Source organism: Nothoprocta perdicaria, unplaced genomic scaffold (genome assembly GCF_003342845.1).
Source record: "Nothoprocta perdicaria isolate Ctin4 unplaced genomic scaffold, notPer1 scaffold_17, whole genome shotgun sequence".
Lineage (NCBI taxonomy): Eukaryota > Metazoa > Chordata > Aves > Tinamiformes > Tinamidae > Nothoprocta > Nothoprocta perdicaria.
The window spans coordinates 752175-770434 of NW_020454871.1; the positions used below are offsets into that span (position 1 = coordinate 752175).

The window sequence follows — 18260 nt, forward strand, 5'->3', positions numbered from 1 at the left end:
ACTCACATTGTTTTCTGTGTCCAGCAGCCAAAGGAGGGGGCGGTACCACCATTCAGAAACTCTTAGCAGTGAAAACTGTATTTCAGTGAAAATGTTGAGGCTTTATTCCTGGAGAGACTGAATGCAGAGACGGAAGGAGCTGCTTCGTACCAGGCTGAGGACAGTTATTCACCTGTGCAACGCTGTGGCCAAGGGCTCAGCAGCATTGGGATGTTTTTCCACCTTAAGGCTGGATGGAATGAGCAGGTATGTTAATATTGTAACCATATTTTATAGACAATTTTGTGAAACCATTTAATGCAGCATTGCTTTAAGAGCATTTCAAAGTTCGTGTGCTACAAAACAGGGTACTGAGGCTGGAAAAGAAACTGTTCAGGCAGTGAAGTCTGCATTGACGGAGACCGATGCTTTTAAGCACTGCAGATGTCAAGAGCATGATTTGATCTTATTATTGATGCAGGTGATAGGTAAACATTTACAGTTTGAAATATAGTGGTGCATGCAAAAAGTCATATACTGCTCTTTTTTTTTGTTGTTGTCTCCAGATGTGTGATTTGCTCATGTTAAATAGTACGTGTTTCCCTTCCTTGGTAGGTGACTCTGCAGTACCAACTTGTGGGCCTGCCTAGTTCTCTGTGTRCAGAATGTAGGGGTGTGTGGCGAGAGCCCAAGGAGCCTCCGGGATTACTGAGGCTGCTGCATCGCTGCCACTTTTACTTGATCGGCTTATTAAGTCATTACAAACATTTCTTTCTTTATATTAATTGTTCATTTGGTCTCCAGGGAATGTATGGACAGCAAACCCTAGCTGAGAGGGAAGCTGGTGGAACCRAGGAAGCAGACGTGTGCTTTAATCCATGCACCATTAAGGTTTGCTACCCTGTGTTTTTAAATTTCAGCACTTCAAAATAATTCTCCTGGGCTTGCAGCTTGAGCAGTGGCTTAAACTTCAGTGGGTGGTGGCAGGGAGGGAGKGAGTGTGTCCTTGAGCAGCGGGGCCACCTGGGCCGTGGGGACTGCGGCTGCGCTTCAGGGGTGCCCGTGCGCTCGATTCCTGCCCCTGGCTTTGCTGCTGAAGCTCTTGGGCGACGGCCCCGACGAGCAGCGCGGCGGAGAGCAGAGCGGGAGCCCCAGGCAGCGGGAATTTGTGTCGCCTTCGTGCCAGGTAACTGAACAGCATTTTAAGTATAGCATTAAAAAATAATGCAAAAATGATACTTTTTTTCAGTCAGTTTTTCTTATGTTTGGGGCACAGAACTGCAAGGGCCCTTAGTGTAATTAACATTATTTATTGGGCTGGAATATACCTTGAAAGCAGTGTGTGGGAGCAGCGTTGATATTATTTGTTTGCATAAGATACTGATCTGTATTTTATAACTAAACCTACATTTTTTTCCCTTCCATTGCACAAACTAAGTCTTCACTCAACTGGGGCTGTTTTATAAATGTTTTATTTTTTCATTATTTCAGATCTCCCGTGATCTAGCTAGACCAAAGTGGTCGTATGTGAATTTTAAAATAAATTTTAATTATAGTCTTTGTTCACTAGTGGTGGCTGCRCTGAGGCGGGCAGTGCTCGCCCAGCCCGGGAAGCTGCAGGGTTCAGTTTGTCTCCTCATGCCAGGAGTGCTGCCGCCTGCGCGGGCCTCACTTGGCCCGCAGGCTTGAGTCAGAGCTCGGTCCTCAACCCTCTTTTTGACGGGTAAAGAGGAACAGGTTGTCAAAAACACCCGCTCTGCCAGCCCCGGCAGCCCCTCACCCAGCCAGSCCCCTCCACGCACACGCCACGCACGACGTTGCACGCAGTGTTTATTTCAGAGTGACACGTAGCCCCCAGGGCTCTTTCCCCATTAACATTGTCTATAGAGATACATTCACTAGGAGCAGAAATACAAAAACCTGCAGGAATAAAGCAAAGCGAGACCCCTGGGTGCCCTTCAGTGCAGAGTGGGTTCCGATTCCCCTAGGAGCCTTTTCTTGGTATTTCCCCTTCTCCCCCAACAGCCGGTGTTGTTAGTTATTATTTACTACTTCATTATGGACAACAAATCATTCAAAACCACTTCGGTAGTCCTGCCTGGAGTGAATGGTGTGAAGGGAAGGTAGCTCTGATGGGAACATTTAGTCCAAGAGCTATTTTGGTACTAAGATGTTTTCCCCGTGTTCTTGGAAGCCTCAATCACAGCCAGTGTAAAAATCAATAGGTAGGGCTAGTTTGGGCATTTCTAAGAGCTTCTAGCTGAAAACCTGCCAACTCTTGGCACATTCCTTAAAGTTGGCCCATTCATTTTATAGAACTAGAGATAAATTTGGTATTTGTTAATTGAATAAGTTTGAGGTGAACAAGTTGTTGCAGAGATGGAGCAAGTTAAGTAATTTTCTGTAGTGTTTTAGCTTTTTGTAGGCAAATCTCCACCAAGTGTTTTCAGTGGGGTGCCCTTCAGTGTTAAAGCTCCCCCTTCATCTTGAAGAGGCAGTAGATAAAAAGACAACCTTTGTGAAGCTGTTTGTCCTGAAAGGCCTCAGTATGTGCGTGCCCCAGCTGTGCATCAGTCATTCTCACCTACTCTGCATGCGTAGACAGGACAGAAGAACAAACCAGGAGGCCCCCAGAAGAGGTTGTGGGTTATTTTCTCTTTCCTCTCTCAGAATGCTGCAAGACTGACAGAAGTTGTTAGTCAGGTAGTGACTGTCAGGAGAAACCCAAGTCTAGGGAAGCAGGGTAATATTGTTAATATTGTTCTCTGCTGAGAGAAAAGTGCATGGAAAATACAACACAGTGGTGATGGTATCAGCACATTACGAAGAACACAGGGAACTTGGTTCGTTATGAGGAGGGCAGGACAGCATTTTCCATAGTTGTCTTTCCTGTTCCCATGTCCTTATTGCRTTCCTCACTTTCAGTATCAGACTGAATCTTTTACTGATGCAAAAGAGCAGAAAGGAGAAAGCAGTTTCAGTCATCGGTGTGAACWCCTTCAGGCAACTCTGGCTAAGGAACTTCTTTCAATCCTGAAAGGAGAAAGCAGGCTGTCAAGAGCTGTGCCTGTACTTACCACTTCTGTGTGTAAAACAAAGCTTTCGGAGATATAAAGCATACTTTTTTCTCTAAAAGCATACTTGTTTCGCTAACATTTTTTTTTTTCTTTGTAAGGGTCTTAAATGGCCAGTTTTGAGCCTTTTGGTCCATTACAGCTGCTGCCCATGTCAGTGCCAGAGCACCTGCAAGGTCAAAGTCGAGCCATTAAGCTGTAAACAGGCAGTTCTGTTCAGCAAAGGGGCAGGAGTCAAAAACGGCCCGATCCCACCTCCAGGAAACAGGGAAACAGGCTTCTTATGAGAATAATCAAGAACAGGAAGTTACTATATACCTAAATAGCAAATCCTATAAAAAAACTGCCAAAGTCATTAGAATGCTGTAGTATAAATATGAATTACCATGAATGACACCTCAAATTTYAGATGCACTGAAAAATGAGGACAATACACATAATTTCAGTACCCTAAGTGTCTTAGCATGATAAATAATAGCTAGCTGAATGACACACACATGTCAGGCTACTCCACTACCTATCAGCATTATTATTCATTGATTATTATCAGTGTGGAGTTGGCCACACAGGCTAAAATTCCATGGGAGCCTTGGCGTAAAGGTGGAATTAGTGTCTCAAGCTGTTACCAGTCACGTTCTCTGGCAACAGTCATTTTGCCTCAGCTGAAACTTGCAGTAGAAACCCTGAGAAACTTAATGTGCAGCAGTTCTCCTCTAACGACCTTGCGCTCGTCAGATGCTGGGTGCACTCATCCCTTCTCATCTTTGTGATGACAAGTACAAGTGACTTTTCAAATAAGGCAGGAGACAGAGGGATTCCCTTGTTCTTTACAGCAAAGCTTGTTACCTTAACATTTCAGTAGGCAGAGCAACTGCAATCAGTTGCACTGCACCTGGATGAGGTCTAGAGATCAGTAATAAAACTCTGCTGTTTACACAGTCTCCTATTTTTTCAGTCCTGTACATTCTCTTTTAGAAGCTGCTGGATCTTTCACCCCTGGTCTGTTCACAAAGCTGTCCTGGCTCCGGTTGTGTCTCCCCAAAGCTGCTGCTGTGCTGTCCCTTCAGCGCCTTGGTTGCTCCTTCTCCTCGAGCTTTCGTCCATGAGATTCCAGCCCTGGGACCACCCGCTTGCTCCAGCCCTGCTTACCCTTCTCAAGCCTTTACCCTGTGTTCAAATTGACCTTACTTTGCACCCTGTAACGTAAACAGCTTCTGCTGTCCTGTTCTGTACTTTAAATAAAGTCTTCATTTCCAGGATCAGACACTGCTCTGACTCAGTGAATTTTCATGGTGCTTAACGTGTTTTAGTAATAGTGCAGAATAATTAATACCTAGGATTCAGAGACCTGCTGCCTACTCATTATGTTGCATCTGYAAATTCTCTGTCTGAGAGCAAAACACACACAAAAAAGTCCTAATTCCCTGAGCTCTTCACCTGGTAGAGACACCGATGCCCAGAGGTTGCTTGTGCACTATGGCCCCACTGTTTCTTAAAGGTAATTATGTGTCAATAGAAACAAGATTTTTTTTTTTATTCCACCTACCAATTGCTGACATTTTGCAGCAAACGCAGCCCCTTGAGTCTAATTAGTCACTTGCTTTTTACAGCCCAGCTAAATTAACACGCTTGCTTTCTCTTGCAGGCCACTTKAGCTCATGTGTGAGGTTAGATCAACTGTAGTTTCTGAAATCTCTAAATACTTATTTTAGGTAAACTTACATGTTTCCATATTTCTCCCGTCCTCTCAATTACAATAGTTTGTGATTTATTGACCGGTGATGTAACCTTGTAGTCATCAGACAAGAGACCTAGAATTGGATACTGATTCCTGTACCTGTATTGAAAGAGTTGCAATCCTGTAAAATGTCACACTAAAATCTGCACACCTACATCCAAGTCACCAACTTCACAGTTCCACTGCTTTAGTTGTTAATCTCCAAGTACTTGGGGATATTCTAGTTGTTAGCAGCTAAAAAAAAATAGTAATCTCCTTTAAATACCAGTTTGACATATTGGTCACTCTCCAATTGCTGTTGGAATGTCTGTACTAAAGCCACCCTGGATAGTAAAACCTAAGAGCCGAGTAGATCATGGTAAGAATCACAAAGGTTCTAAGGACTCCATTACTAGAAGCTACACAATGGAAATCAAAGGCGTTTTTAAGAAAAGTGAGCAACTACATTACTTCTTGGTGATGATGGCTGTTACACCAGGAGACTGACTGCATGATAACTTCTCTTGCTTCAGTCTGAAGAGCTCCTAAGAAAACAAAAAAAATTACTTTATTAAAAYAAAGTAATATTTGCTAATTCGCCACAGTCACAACAAAATACTTGCCAAAATTCATCTTGAAGAACAGTCTGAAATAGTTTGTCCTTCTAAGAGCCTGGCAGAGCAACAGCATCAAACATGCACTAGTCCTGACGCAGGGCTTCCCAGTCAAATGCCACCCTCAGGGTAAGTTAATGCTTAAGTCTATCATTCATGAAACAGAAATACATTATTTTACCTCTTGCTGTTGCTTAATAAAAGCATCTTTCTCCTCCAGCATTGAGGTCAGTTCATGCAGCCTTATTTGCAAGTCACTGTTACTGCCTTCTCTCCTTGATATGTCTTGCTGGAATTGTGACAACTGAGACTAAAAAGGAGAAATGTGATAAAGAACATTAAGTGCTCTGTGTTCCTTGGGGACGATCTTTGTACACATATCTGTGACTCTGGATCTACTTTTTCATTAGCATCATGAACACTAACCCTCGAAGCAGCAGAATTTACAAAACCCTGTGTCTATATACGCATACACATAATATGTAATACATATATGTACATAAAACACAGACATGCAGAAAGACTCATCACTTTTAAAGGAAAAGGTCGACAACACGGAACAAACTGGTTTCCAAGGTGATAGAATGTTAATACAAGGGATATATCTTTATTTTCTGGAGATGTGTTTTAATCACCATTTTGCGTTCTACCACAAGGAGYAATTGCAGAAATCTAAAGAACGTTTCAGAAATCTTTCCTTTTTCTTAAAAATTACTTAGCTATGGTCATTAAGGATGAGGAATGTACACAATCAACATACCCTAAGACTGCGGATCTCGCGATCTTTATCCTCTCTCAAGTTGTTGATCATCTCTACGTAACGGCTGGAGAGCTCATCCGTGGTGGTCTGAAGTGTTGGATTGGAGCAGAGCTACAGAAAACGAGATGGCTTTTATTGCTACAAGAATTAGAGCAAGTTTAATTCCTTTTTTCTACGGGCTGCTACAGTTGAATTGCCGTGTAACAGCTACTGGAAAGTGAGGCCGGTACCTGCAGCCGCAGGTTCTGGACCTCCTGCTCCAGCGCGCGCTTGCCGTACTCGAGTTCTTTGAGCTGACACTCCCTGTCGCCCTCGGTGAGGCGGAGGGAGAGGAGCTGCTCCTCCAGCGAGCGGCACTTCGCGGCGCTCTCGCGCAGCCCTTGCTGCAAAACAGACCCGGCGGTTACTCGGTGCTGCGGCTGCGCCTGGCTCGAACCGCACTGAACGTGTTTGCACAGTCACCTGCTGCTGGCGGTTGTTTTCTCTCAAGGAAGCCAACATAGCTTCATACTCTTTAACTTGAGAGTCTTTAAAAGACAAGTCCTTCTTAAGGCAGMCATTGTCAGTTTCTAATTTCTGAAAGACAAAAGTGTTTACTGTCAACAGCTGCCATTCCCATGTTCCCAAGCCCTTCCCATGTTCAAAATACAAAGTAAAGAGTAACTAATGAGTCATGACTTGGAACTAATAAAATACATTATTTTCTTGCTGCTATTGCTTTGTTGCTGCGTGGCCTGTGGTGGTTTTTTTTTTTTTTTTAAACTACTGACAAGTATCAACATGGGAACAGAAAAATGGAACTTACCCCCAAGTCGTCCTGTAAGTGGCAGAGCTCTTCACGTAAGTTTTTGAAAGTAGAAAGCACAAGTCTCAGCGATTTATCTGATGTCACTCTCATCTAGGAAGAAACATAAAAATGTGTATTGTGCTTTATTAGAGAGCTTTATTTACAATGTGCTTAGTCATGTCCGAGAGAACTGCTCTTCAGCTGCAAATAACTTTAACTTGAGCATTTAATTGTAAAAACCAGCCATGCTAAAGAAAGACCCACTGCCATGCAGTGTTGTGCAAATGGCACAATTGTTCAACTCCTGTGTTCTATAATAAAGGACATTTTTAAATGGAAGGAACAACATAAAGAAAAACTGAGTTTGTGCTGTAACGAAGGGAAAAATAGGTTAACATTTCATAGCCAAGTTCAGAGCTCTGCGAATTATGGTGATGAAAAAAAGCAGGCAGGCAGGAATGATTCATCATCTTCGAGATGTGATAAACCAAGCTTTCAGCCCAAGGGCAAGAGCATTAAATGAAAATTTAAAAATAATGATAAATAAATAAAACTCTACAAACTACCAACTTTTTCCTTTAAAGGGAAAAAGGTCCCAATTAAAGGAGCCACCCGGATGAAAAAGCAAAGCAGTGACAGACAGTAAACTGCCTGTGCTTCCTAACTGTGCTGCCCTTTTTTTCTCTCTTGTTAATACATTGCAAACACCTGTGTATTAACTCACATTAGAACAGAAACTTGCATTTCATGGCAAATTTCTAGTATTTAAGAGAGAAAATGCATCATAAATCCTCTGACTTCTGACTAGTCTAGAAAAGCTGAACGCTATGTAAAGTTTTGGGTTTTTTTTTTTTGTTTGTTTGTTTTTGTTTGTTTGTTTTTAATATTTGGATCAAAGTTATTTCCTTGCCCTGCTCTTCTTCTTCCAGTACTTACCTGAACATGCAGGCAAGGCCTTGGCCACTCGGTCACTATCGATACTGTGCGGAGCTGCTGTGGGACAGCGGCTTCCAAGGCGCTGCCTCTAACAACTCACCTGACGGACTGGAGCCAGGCGGGAGCACCGGCTCTGACCGAAACCCCCTGCTCGGTGGGCAGAGACCCCGACTCCCTCCTCACCCGCGCAGCCTCCCGCGCAGAGCCAGGCGCGTTCTGGCCCGGCACAACCTGCTCCCCGCAAGGAGGGTCTCTTTTTCTTCCAGTCAGAGGTTACCAGATACACTTCAGGAAACCAGGAGCTGCAGGGTTCAACTCTTCCACACAGACGTGGACTGAAGTCATCCAGTTGGTGTCTATTGTAAAAGAGCCACAGAACTGCTGAGGTTGGAAGGGACCTGAGGGGGTCTCGTACAACCTGCGTAAGGCAGGCTGGGCTCTGGGGCTGCACCAGGATGCTCAGGGCTTGGTTCACGTAAGGATTAACCTGTCCCCAGGGGAGGACTCAGCTGCAACACTTGCCTCTAGCCCGGGGAGAGGGGATGGGGCTAGACCTGCTTAGGCAGCGCAGGGCGGTTTGGATCATGGAACGCAGGTCCAAGTGGCACCCTGTTCTGGCACCCTGCTACATCACTGTTCTTAACGCACCAAAGCGGGGGCAGTTGCAGAGGGCTCCCTTCAGAGCACTTCATGTAGGTGGTGGCTGTTACTCAAAAAAGAACAGAGGGCATCACAGAGCTGGGAGGCAGCAAAAGGAACAAGCATCATCAGAGCGCGGCATTCTGGCCCAGAACCAACATTAAACGTGATCCGGACAGCGCAGTCCGGCCTGATGACATTTAACGGAGACCTGGGCGGCTGATGAACCAAAAAAGCCAGAACAAGAAAGCAGGTCCAGACGGCTAGGTAGCTGAAAAGCAAGATGAGGAGAAAAAACAAAAGCCATTTATAAACTGATTCAGAACAGAAATGGCTGTTTTGTTACCAAATGTCACAAGCACGCACAGGTATGAGCCACACGTTATAGATGTTTAACTGGAACTTGTGGAAGACGACACAGATTATAAACACCAGATATAGTTGGCAGCTGATGTCCAACTTGACATCCAATAAAATACCCACTCTGCACCTGTAAACTGTCAATATAAAGCACAAACAAGAAAAGATACCAGTATTTTCATGTAATTATTTGTTAAAAGCCAAGCGGGCTTCCAGTGAAACTGCAAGCAAGCTCCAATAAAGTTCTGTTTAAAACACACACTCTGCATTGTGTACATGTCTCTTGAAGCCATTTCATGTCACGTTAAAATAATGGAATAAGCAGAACACAGAGTTAGGTTTGTACGAATCCCCTGGTACGTGTAAGCCAACGGTCAACTTCTATTGTTTCCACTCACTGTTCGCGCTCACCTACCTGCAGGAGGTAACGAATCTGCTGTTTTGTTGCCTCAGACAGGGCCTTGGGAATTAGATCTTCAACATCTTCAGTCTAAGCAGAGAAGGAAGAAGGGATGGGAGGTGGGTGTGGGGGGTTATTTGTCTTTGACATCTTGATTAAAAATTTTGCCTGCTAGATCATAATGTATTTTCATTAACTACACATCTTTACTAYGAAAAACATATTTAGTACAAGGCAAAATACAATGAAAATACATCAAAGGATATCTAGAAGACTTTCGAAGTCTTATACATGAGAGGAAATGTTCTGTCAGACATATTTTCATTAGATGAATATTCAAATCATAAAGGTTAACTTTTATTTTAAAAGTATTATTCAAAACAATCCTCTCCCAAAAACAGCAGTCAACACTAAAGCAGAACTCCAGAAAATTGGTATGATCAGATCTCATATTTCTAATTGACTGTGAGTAAATAAATAAATGGTGAGCAATGTGCTAGAAGGGAGACTGCCAGTGACTAAGCGCCCTTGCATCATGTACTTTAATCCTGAACAAATATTTCTGCCATATGCACAATGCTTTTAAAAATAACATAYGTGCTGATACTAGGATATATATGATGGTGATGTGATGATAGAATATCATCCGAATCTCAAAAATGAGTCCAGCATTGCTAGAGCTTTTTCTAAGTGTAAAACATCTGTTTCCTCAACTTCAGTTGCTCATTCTGTGAGAGGCAGCGTCCTGCACATCTAACACCTGACAGTACCTGCTGCTCAACAGCCACTTTATTGGCAAGAGTGGGAAAGATCCTTTACCATAAAGGCATATTGAAAAAAAAAAAGTCGCTGTGCAAGTCTGCTTTACAATGAAAATATTATTGAAACAACAGGAAAAARCTTTTGAAATTTGACTTTCATAAGGTACTGGATAATGCAAATTATCAACGTTCACTTCTGACATTTGCAAATATGTGCCTGTCGGTAGTTTCAAGCAAGCAGAAATCATCACCTAACACAGATGTCTACATCACACTGAACTGACCGGACCACATCTTTCAGTTGAATTGGATGAGGTTGAATCTGCTCCAAAACTGAAGATCCACACAATTTTCACTAATGCTAAATGTTACATAACAGCTTAGAGGAGCACAACTGCTGCTTACCTGACTGGTAAATTCAATGTCATGGTTCCTGTAAGACAAAAACAGAATGCTTCTTAGTAGCTAAGAATTCACAACCACATTCACAGCTGTAAGAAGATCATTTTTAAAGTACTAACAGATCTCTTTCCACTCATTTTAAGGCGATAGGCAAAGAGGAGTTGTTAAATATTAGCCCGCAGAGTTCAGCAGGCTGGAGGAGGCTGCTTCCCCCACGCTGTGTCTTTTGGGGCAGTTAACCCCAGTTATTAACTGCCTAATTATCCCAATGACCTAACCCACAATCCAAGGACTGGCTGGGCAGTAGCTTTACCCACCCTGCTGCAATGCACTGATATGCCTGAAGTATTTAGCAGTGTTCACGATTTCTCTTCATGTTTAAATTCCAGGGTTTTTTACATGCTATGCCAATGGCAACTTGGATGTTCGGGTTGTTTTTTTCTTCAGGACCAGTAATAGAATTGTGTCATTAAACACATCAAACAGCATGCAGTAGGTTTATTTAAATTTGTTCTATCTGTTTTAACAGCCAAGGAATAAATCATTTTTATTGCGTATTAGTCTACACAACTTGAAAGAGCACTGAGTYAATCCATTTGGCTTACAGCCCTGCTCTCCATCCACAGGTACCCAGCACATTACACGACTGCAAAGCGCACTTGGAGTTCTATTTGCCGGGGAGAGCAGCACTGAGCCCCCCAGCTCATCCTGGCTGGATTCCTGGATTCCTGGCACGGCCAAGCGCCAGGACAGCCCTAAGGACAGTACCTGCCTCCTATCTTCTCCACGTGGCGCAGCAAGCAGCTGTGCAGGTCGTTGGTCTTGCGGTTGAGCTCGGCGAGCAGCTCCCCGAAGTAGCGGCAGTCGAGCTGGTCGGCGCGTTCCTGCGGGCAGCTCACCTGAGAGCAGACGGGCAGCAGCGTTACAGTCGGCCTCCCTTCCTCAGGGCAATGCATTTGTTTGCTCTTATTAACTAACAATTTATTCACGCTACTCTTTTCCAAGGTCGCGMGCCTTTTCTCCATGTCTAAGCCTCTCCACGAGCACGCAGCCGCGCGGAGGCGGCCGTGGCCAGCCGGGCAGGCAGGGCTGCGCTCACCGCTTCGCAGGTCTGCAGCGTCACCCTCCGCACGGCGCCTCCGCGGCACTCCTCGCTCCCGCACGCGGGCAGCACGTCGCAGGGGCTGCCCGTCTGCGTTTGCTGGCTCTGGAGAGCCACCGCGGGCTGCTCGGGCTGCTGGACGACCTGGCACTGATCCGACTGCTGCGGAATGTGATACTGCTGCGAGAACTGATATTGCTTCTCCTAAAAGCACAGAAATGCTGATTATTTAAACCACAGAACACACCGGAATGGGAGCATAACATGAATACATAAATAAAGTGTCTTGACACAGAATCACAGTTTGAGAAACTTCAATAATTCTGATTCACCAACTCCTCAAATGTTAGTAGCTGGAAATAAAAGGCACAGAAGATACCTCTCTCTCTCTCTTTTTTTTTTTTTTTTTTTTTGTGAATTGCGCTTCGTTATGTTCGTTATGTTGTTCCTCTTAACACTGAGATATGGGTATTGCCATTAACAAACACATATATCCTGTTTCATTAAGTATCTAAAGGGTTCCAAAAAGACCTGGTTCTTCTCTAGTTGAGCTATTTAGTGTTTTGGGGGATTTTTTTGTTTGTTCTGCTGTTATTTCAGTTAGAAAACCATTTAAGAACAGGAAATAGTATTCATAATTTGACCTAAAGTGCTAACAGAAATGTATTCTTGCAGACACACACACAAAAAGAAAAAAAAAAAAAGACAACAAGAAAAACCACTTTCATCATAGACTATCTGCAGAAAAAAAACTAAAGAGTATTTGACAGGTATCACGCCTATTTTATCTATTGCTTTCAGTGAGAGAGATTTAAAAAACACTAAAATTTAAAAATATCTTCAGTTTAAAAGCAAAACAACAAAAAAAATAGATATATCAGGCTGAAATATCCTTCATTTCAGAAAGATTCCTGTGGAAAGTGACAGTATTTCAGAGCAATAGGAGTGAAAAATACAATTTTGCTATTGACAAAATACCAAATCTGAGACAAAATTTCAAATGGTCTTAGCATAAAAACTTTTTTCAAAAGAGTGAATGCCAAAGCTAAAATTAGTCTTTACAATCCAATTTTCTAAGACATTACATAGGTTATCCTTCATGGGGCTACTGCAGGCAGTTAAGGCTCTGACATTCAGCAGAAGAGCCCTATGACCAACCCGGGTGTCAGAGATTCAGCAGCAACTTTTTCATTAGCTTGAGATAAGAAAGTCTCAAGAAAAATGTTCCCATCTGCTGCCCTCAAGGAAACGGTTTCATTTACTCTGAGAATGTTTCTTAAACCTGGACCACACAACCCTCAAAAGGAATGGGGTCTTTCCTGCTATTTTCTCAGTTTTCCTTTGCAATAAGTAATATACAGAACCAACTTACTTGGTGGGGATTTAATAGCTCGTATTTTCTTATTGTCTTTTCATAGATGACATTATTTCCAGGATAGAAGTTCCCCCCTCTAAAAAATGGGGATAACGGCTCCTGTAAAATATAGTAATGAAAACCATTCATATATGTCACCAAACAGCCAATTCAGCTAATGGCATTTTCACTAAAAATCACTGGAGCTTCCTTGCAGTCTGAAGACACATGCACTTAAAATCCTCTAATGTAAATATCTTCTATTTTTACAGTCTTAAGCAACTTGAGATGCACTGTTCCTATGTGCACACTTGAGGAGGTGTAAGGGTCATAGCCTTGAACTCAAGATCCTTCTGCAACATCCATGTAGCACTCACATACACTCTGCATCTCAACGTTACATCATGGGGAAAAAATAATAAATTACAYGGTGTTCTCCTCAAACAACGACACCAGACTGAAGAAAACAGGCTATGTAATATAAGGTGGGCAGTATATAGTGCTCCTGGAGTTGCTGAAGCTCCAGAACCTTCTCCCCTCAGACATTCATCCCTAATCCTGTGGAGATTAGGCACTACTTTCAATTCCCAGTTATTTAATCTGAGAATCAGGTATGGCCTGGATGGTATGGATTTAAGGATCCTTGGCAGCCCACAGTGCAGGTAGCAGAGCACTTCACAGAACCAGAATAATTAYATAAAACAGACTTGCACAGACAGAAGGGAACAGCCCCCTACCTGGTCAGGATTCTCTATAATAATCCTCCGAATTGTGCCCTGCAAGGAAGAAAATAGAGATTCAGTGAGAACCCTGTGGTGCTCCTGGCTCYGAACCAGAGCTTTCAAGCCCGCTCGGCCTCTCCCTTCAAAGCGGAGCCTCCCTCCGAGGCTCCGGGTGCAGCCGGCACTTCCCGCTCTGGATTCGCAGCTTGGAGCACTTTGTCCCGGGCCCCTCTCCCTAGGGAATTAGTCCTCATTTTCCCTAGGGCCAGAGGAGTAGGGCAGGAACCCCCGTGCACACGCTGGGCAAGGTCTGCAGCCACAGCACGTCCCYATGCCCCAGACCTCTGTCTTTTACCTACGCAGCGAGGTCAGGAAACTGCCCTGTTTGTGTTTTTAGGACTCACTTTGTTTCTACAAAGCCTTAAAAAAAAAAAAGATGAAAAGACAAGAAAATCTGTACAATGAAAAGCAAGGTAAACAGAAACTGCCAAACACGCCAAATGGACCACTATTCAGTGAACTAAACAGCAGCAATTACTTCAAAACACAATCAAATGCGCCAGAATCAACACCGACTGACATCAATCAAAAAGATGCCCACAGGGGACATTTGCTAGTTCTTGAATAACAACAAATACGCTATTTTAAACCAGAGAAATCCACAGGGGACATCAGTTTTATTCATTTTCAAAAACAAATTTTGCTCTGCAGACGTAAGGACCCCTTCCATTCCGAGGACAAGCAACAACTCGTTATTTGAGATCTCCACATTTGGCTCTTCATCCAAGTAAGCAAAACTCCCATCACATCTAATCTAGGGCCTGGGCAACTTGTTAACTGCACAGAGGTTGTTCCCCCTTCCACTCTTCCTAACAAGCCACTTGTTCCCCAAGCCCCCGGCRGTGCTTGGAAAATGCACATTGCTGCTGTAAGCCCTGGACACGTCCTTAACAGGCCAGAACTGCAAAGCTGGGCAGATTCCCAGTTTGCAACCATTGCATAAGTTTAGAAAGCCTGGAGCAGTTTTCCAAAGCTCCCAAGTGTGACTCATAACTGCATCAGGAGAAGAAATCAAAATAGGGAGGGGGAAAATAAATAATAATAAAAATAATAAAAGTATTTCAGCTTCTATTTTAGCATATATTAGGAAATCTCAGTTTTACCCCCTGCGGAAAACAGCTGATTGTTCCTCCTCCCACCAAGAGCTGAAGTCAACAAAACTCTCTGCATTAGTTCTTTAATTTAGCTCTGTATTTAGGCCCAGATTCTCAATATTTTTGACACTACAAAATTTGAACTGAAAACCAGAATATTTAAAAATTATCACACCCTGAAATCTTCTTCACACGAGCTACCCAGCATCAATCCATCCAATATCGAGTATTTCCTTAGACCCACGCGGGAGAGCTGAGCCTTCCTGGCCAGGCCTGGCACAACTGCAGCCTTCGGAAAGGGCCAGTGCAATCCGGAAGRGAGGCTTTTGCCGAGGTGGGAATTTTGTTGTACACGCGACACACAAGACTCAGAGATGCCCGTTCAGGTCCCTGGAAGGTGCACGAACCTGCCTGAACCGAATCTCACTGCCATGGACCTTGGAATATGTAATGCATTCTATCGAGTTTGGGGAGAATAACACGAAAAATATTTAAGTATCTACATGTTCACAAAAGAGCACGTTCAGAATAGAGAAAACCACACAATTTTAACTTGAAATACCCCTTTTAATCTCCAAATATTCAAAATGGCCTAAATGCCATACAGGAAGATACAGAGAGCCTAAGAATGKTTTTGTTTGAAGAGAATTATGCTTGGTTTTAAGCCACACAAACACTCTCCCTTTCCCAGTGACTTTGATGCGGGTATTCCCACCGCCCTGGGACAAACACGGATTCGCTGCCACCCTTCCCGCTCCAGCCGAACAGGSCGGACTCGGGCTGCCCTGGGAGCCAACGCAGGGGCCGCGAATCCTGCAGCCCTCGGCACTGCAGCCACCACTAATGCTGTAAAGCATAAAACATCCTCTGGGTTACTGCAACTAATGCAGTCATCTGGTCAGAATTTATGAATTCTATTTGGAAGCTGGGAAGAAAAATAAAAAATACAAAAATAAAAAACAGGCCAAATTTGGGGGCTGTTTCAAATAATGTAGGCAATTTTCACCACCTGGTTAACGTTTTGGTTGTTGTTACACCAGATTCATAAGGGCAGTTGATGACAGTTGCGAGCACTGAGCACTTCACAGAGGCAGCACGAAAAAAATCTTACTCACAAAAATTCCCACGTGAATATACAGCTTGCAAAGACCTTCAAGATGTTGCCTTCCATGCAAAGATGGACATTTGTGTGTCACCTCGTGTATTATTTAATTTTTCATGACTACGATTTGAATAGTAATACCTACAGGCCACGCTGGGAGAGAATTTATTCTAAATAAGCAACAAAACAAAGCTTTGGGTCACCTCTTTCAACGTTTTTTCCCATTYAGTTCAAACAGAGCAGAGTAGAATTTGCCTCGAGTTTGTTACTTCATGAAGCCACTGGAATTATTCCAGACAACGCCCGCCACGGCTGGGAGCAGCATTTTTTAATGTAGCATTATTTGGTTAGACAAAGAAAACAAAGAAAACCAAATCATGAACATGCTGTGACCAGAAAAACACAACCACGCACATTGTCTGTATGTGCCATTTTCCATATTTTGTTCCCTCTAGTCTATTAATCATATATATAAATGCAACGGGAGACCCCAGCTACCTGACTTGAAGAGCACAACGGCAGTAACGTAGGTATTTGTTAGCATTAATACCAGTAAAGCCCTGCCAGAGCGATCACGTATTGCTCACAGAAAGCGCCTTGGCCTGTCGGAAGGAGGGTGCTCAAACCAAAACACGAGGCTGCCACTAGCCGCGCGTTCTAGCACCAGAACAACGTTTACACGTGGTGATCAGTTCCTGCTGCTCAAGCTCAGCTCGCACAGCTGCAAAGCGTCTGCAGGAGGGGCCACAGGACCAAAACACCCGGGATCTTGGCCCAGGGCGGTCGAGGACCCGCAGCCCCTTTTGCCTCCTCCCGGCTGACCACCCCGAGTTGTAACCCTTTCTGTCAGCAGTAACTGCCTCATTAACCTGTATTAACCACCACACAAATTACAACCCACGCAGAGCCCGGTTCGGACTACACCCTGTTTTCTCTTTAAAGTCTAATCCAACAAAACACTTCAGCAAGAAACTATTTTTCATCAGCAGGACTTCATGGTCTCAATGACTAAACAGATGTCGAAAATTAAATATATTTAGGAGGGCAGAGACAGCATTAAGAGACTGTAGTCACACTGCTCATTAATGCAACCGAGTAAAAGCAGCTTGGGACTGCAGCATTTGTTCCAATTAATATTTAATTAATTGMATGCAATTCAGACTAGCATCTAGCCCAATAAGCAGGCCACTCACCTGGGAGGTGAGAGACGAGTGTTTGCGCACCTACTCCACCCTGCAGAGGATGGGCTGCTTAAAAACATACTTGTTTTYGTATAGGATTAAAAATCCTATAAAGCTGTTGGGGAAATGTCTCGCTTTCCAGAATTTACAAAAACCATCCCAAAAGAGGCAGCCATAGAGTATAAAAATGTGGCTTTTTAAGACGGTTTTTTTTTTTTTTTGGACTTAATCCCTGCTCTTTTTTCATTGTTGAATATTTTTATCCCACAAGAAAGCGAGCTAAATAAAAGCTGGAGATTAAACAAATAYACATTCCCAAACTGAGCAGGACATTCCAACCCTTGTACTGATGTTAAAAACAGTCTGAATGCAAAAGAGAAAAACAGGGTATACAAATCCCGTCCTACTGCCAAAGCTGCTCTTAACTCGCTGATTTCCCGCTTTCTGTTCCTAAGCTTCAACTGMGCTAGTGCTCAGTATTTAGGTTAAACATTTACGTTAGCCACCACCACCCCCGCAAGCCGTTCCAGTAAACGGGGAGCAGCAAACCCGCCCGACGGCAGCGCGGCGTTTGGAGCGGGACTAAGGGCCGGTTTCTGCCCGCTCCCACTTGGCGCTGTTAGCCTGGGACCAACCCAACGGACACGCCTGTTTGTTTGTTTAATGGCATCCTGGCGTTTAGCAACACCAAATGCGTTCGCGAACGGCCTATTCACGGAAACGAATAGGTTTTTTCAGCGAAACGGGAACTGCAGGAGTGGCGCGTTTGGAATTAGAGTTTCACAGTTCTACAAGCAGAACGGGCAAAACGCTGCAAGGGAAGGGGTGCCTACAGCCTGACGCTGAAGAGATGTAAATTTGAACAGAAAACGGCTTGTAGTTTCCTGTCGAGCCGGTCACCGCGCGGTGCCGGTTTCATACCCGAGCAGGGCGCCACTTCTCCGCGGGGCGCCGCCGCGCCCGCCCCGCTCCCGCATGGCGGCTCCCACCGCCCACAACGTGGTGCCCACCCCGGGGGGCAGCGGCCGCCGCCGCCGGGCCCTGCGGGGCGCCGCTCCTACCTGCGGCGGCTCGCAGCCGGGCAGCGGCTGCTGGTGGCCGCCGGCGCTGTCGAGCGGCGAGGCGGCGCGGGACGAGCACGAGGTGCTCACGCGGCGGCAGCCCGGCCCGTAGGTCCGCACGCGGTCGTAGGCCGCGCCGCTGTCCGCGTGCTGCG

General features: G+C 44.4%; 1 protein-coding gene across 1 annotated transcript in view; it reads right to left on the reverse strand.

Moving 5' to 3' along the window:
• Positions 1-1796: 1796 nt before the first annotated feature.
• POF1B (POF1B, actin binding protein) overlaps positions 1797-18260 on the reverse strand; it is a 17168-nt gene continuing 704 nt past the window's right edge. The window contains exons 2-16 of the mRNA XM_026035924.1: positions 18106-18255; positions 13623-13661; positions 12904-13005; positions 11529-11735; positions 11198-11328; positions 10433-10460; positions 9282-9356; positions 6950-7042; positions 6607-6720; positions 6375-6527; positions 6145-6255; positions 5566-5694; positions 5242-5315; positions 4776-4890; positions 1797-3012 (exon numbers count right to left, since the gene is read on the reverse strand). Coding sequence (XP_025891709.1) covers positions 3007-3012; positions 4776-4890; positions 5242-5315; positions 5566-5694; positions 6145-6255; positions 6375-6527; positions 6607-6720; positions 6950-7042; positions 9282-9356; positions 10433-10460; positions 11198-11328; positions 11529-11735; positions 12904-13005; positions 13623-13661; positions 18106-18255 — 1527 coding nt within the window. The 3' untranslated portion in view covers positions 1797-3006. The remainder of the gene's footprint in view (positions 3013-4775; positions 4891-5241; positions 5316-5565; positions 5695-6144; positions 6256-6374; positions 6528-6606; positions 6721-6949; positions 7043-9281; positions 9357-10432; positions 10461-11197; positions 11329-11528; positions 11736-12903; positions 13006-13622; positions 13662-18105; positions 18256-18260) is intronic.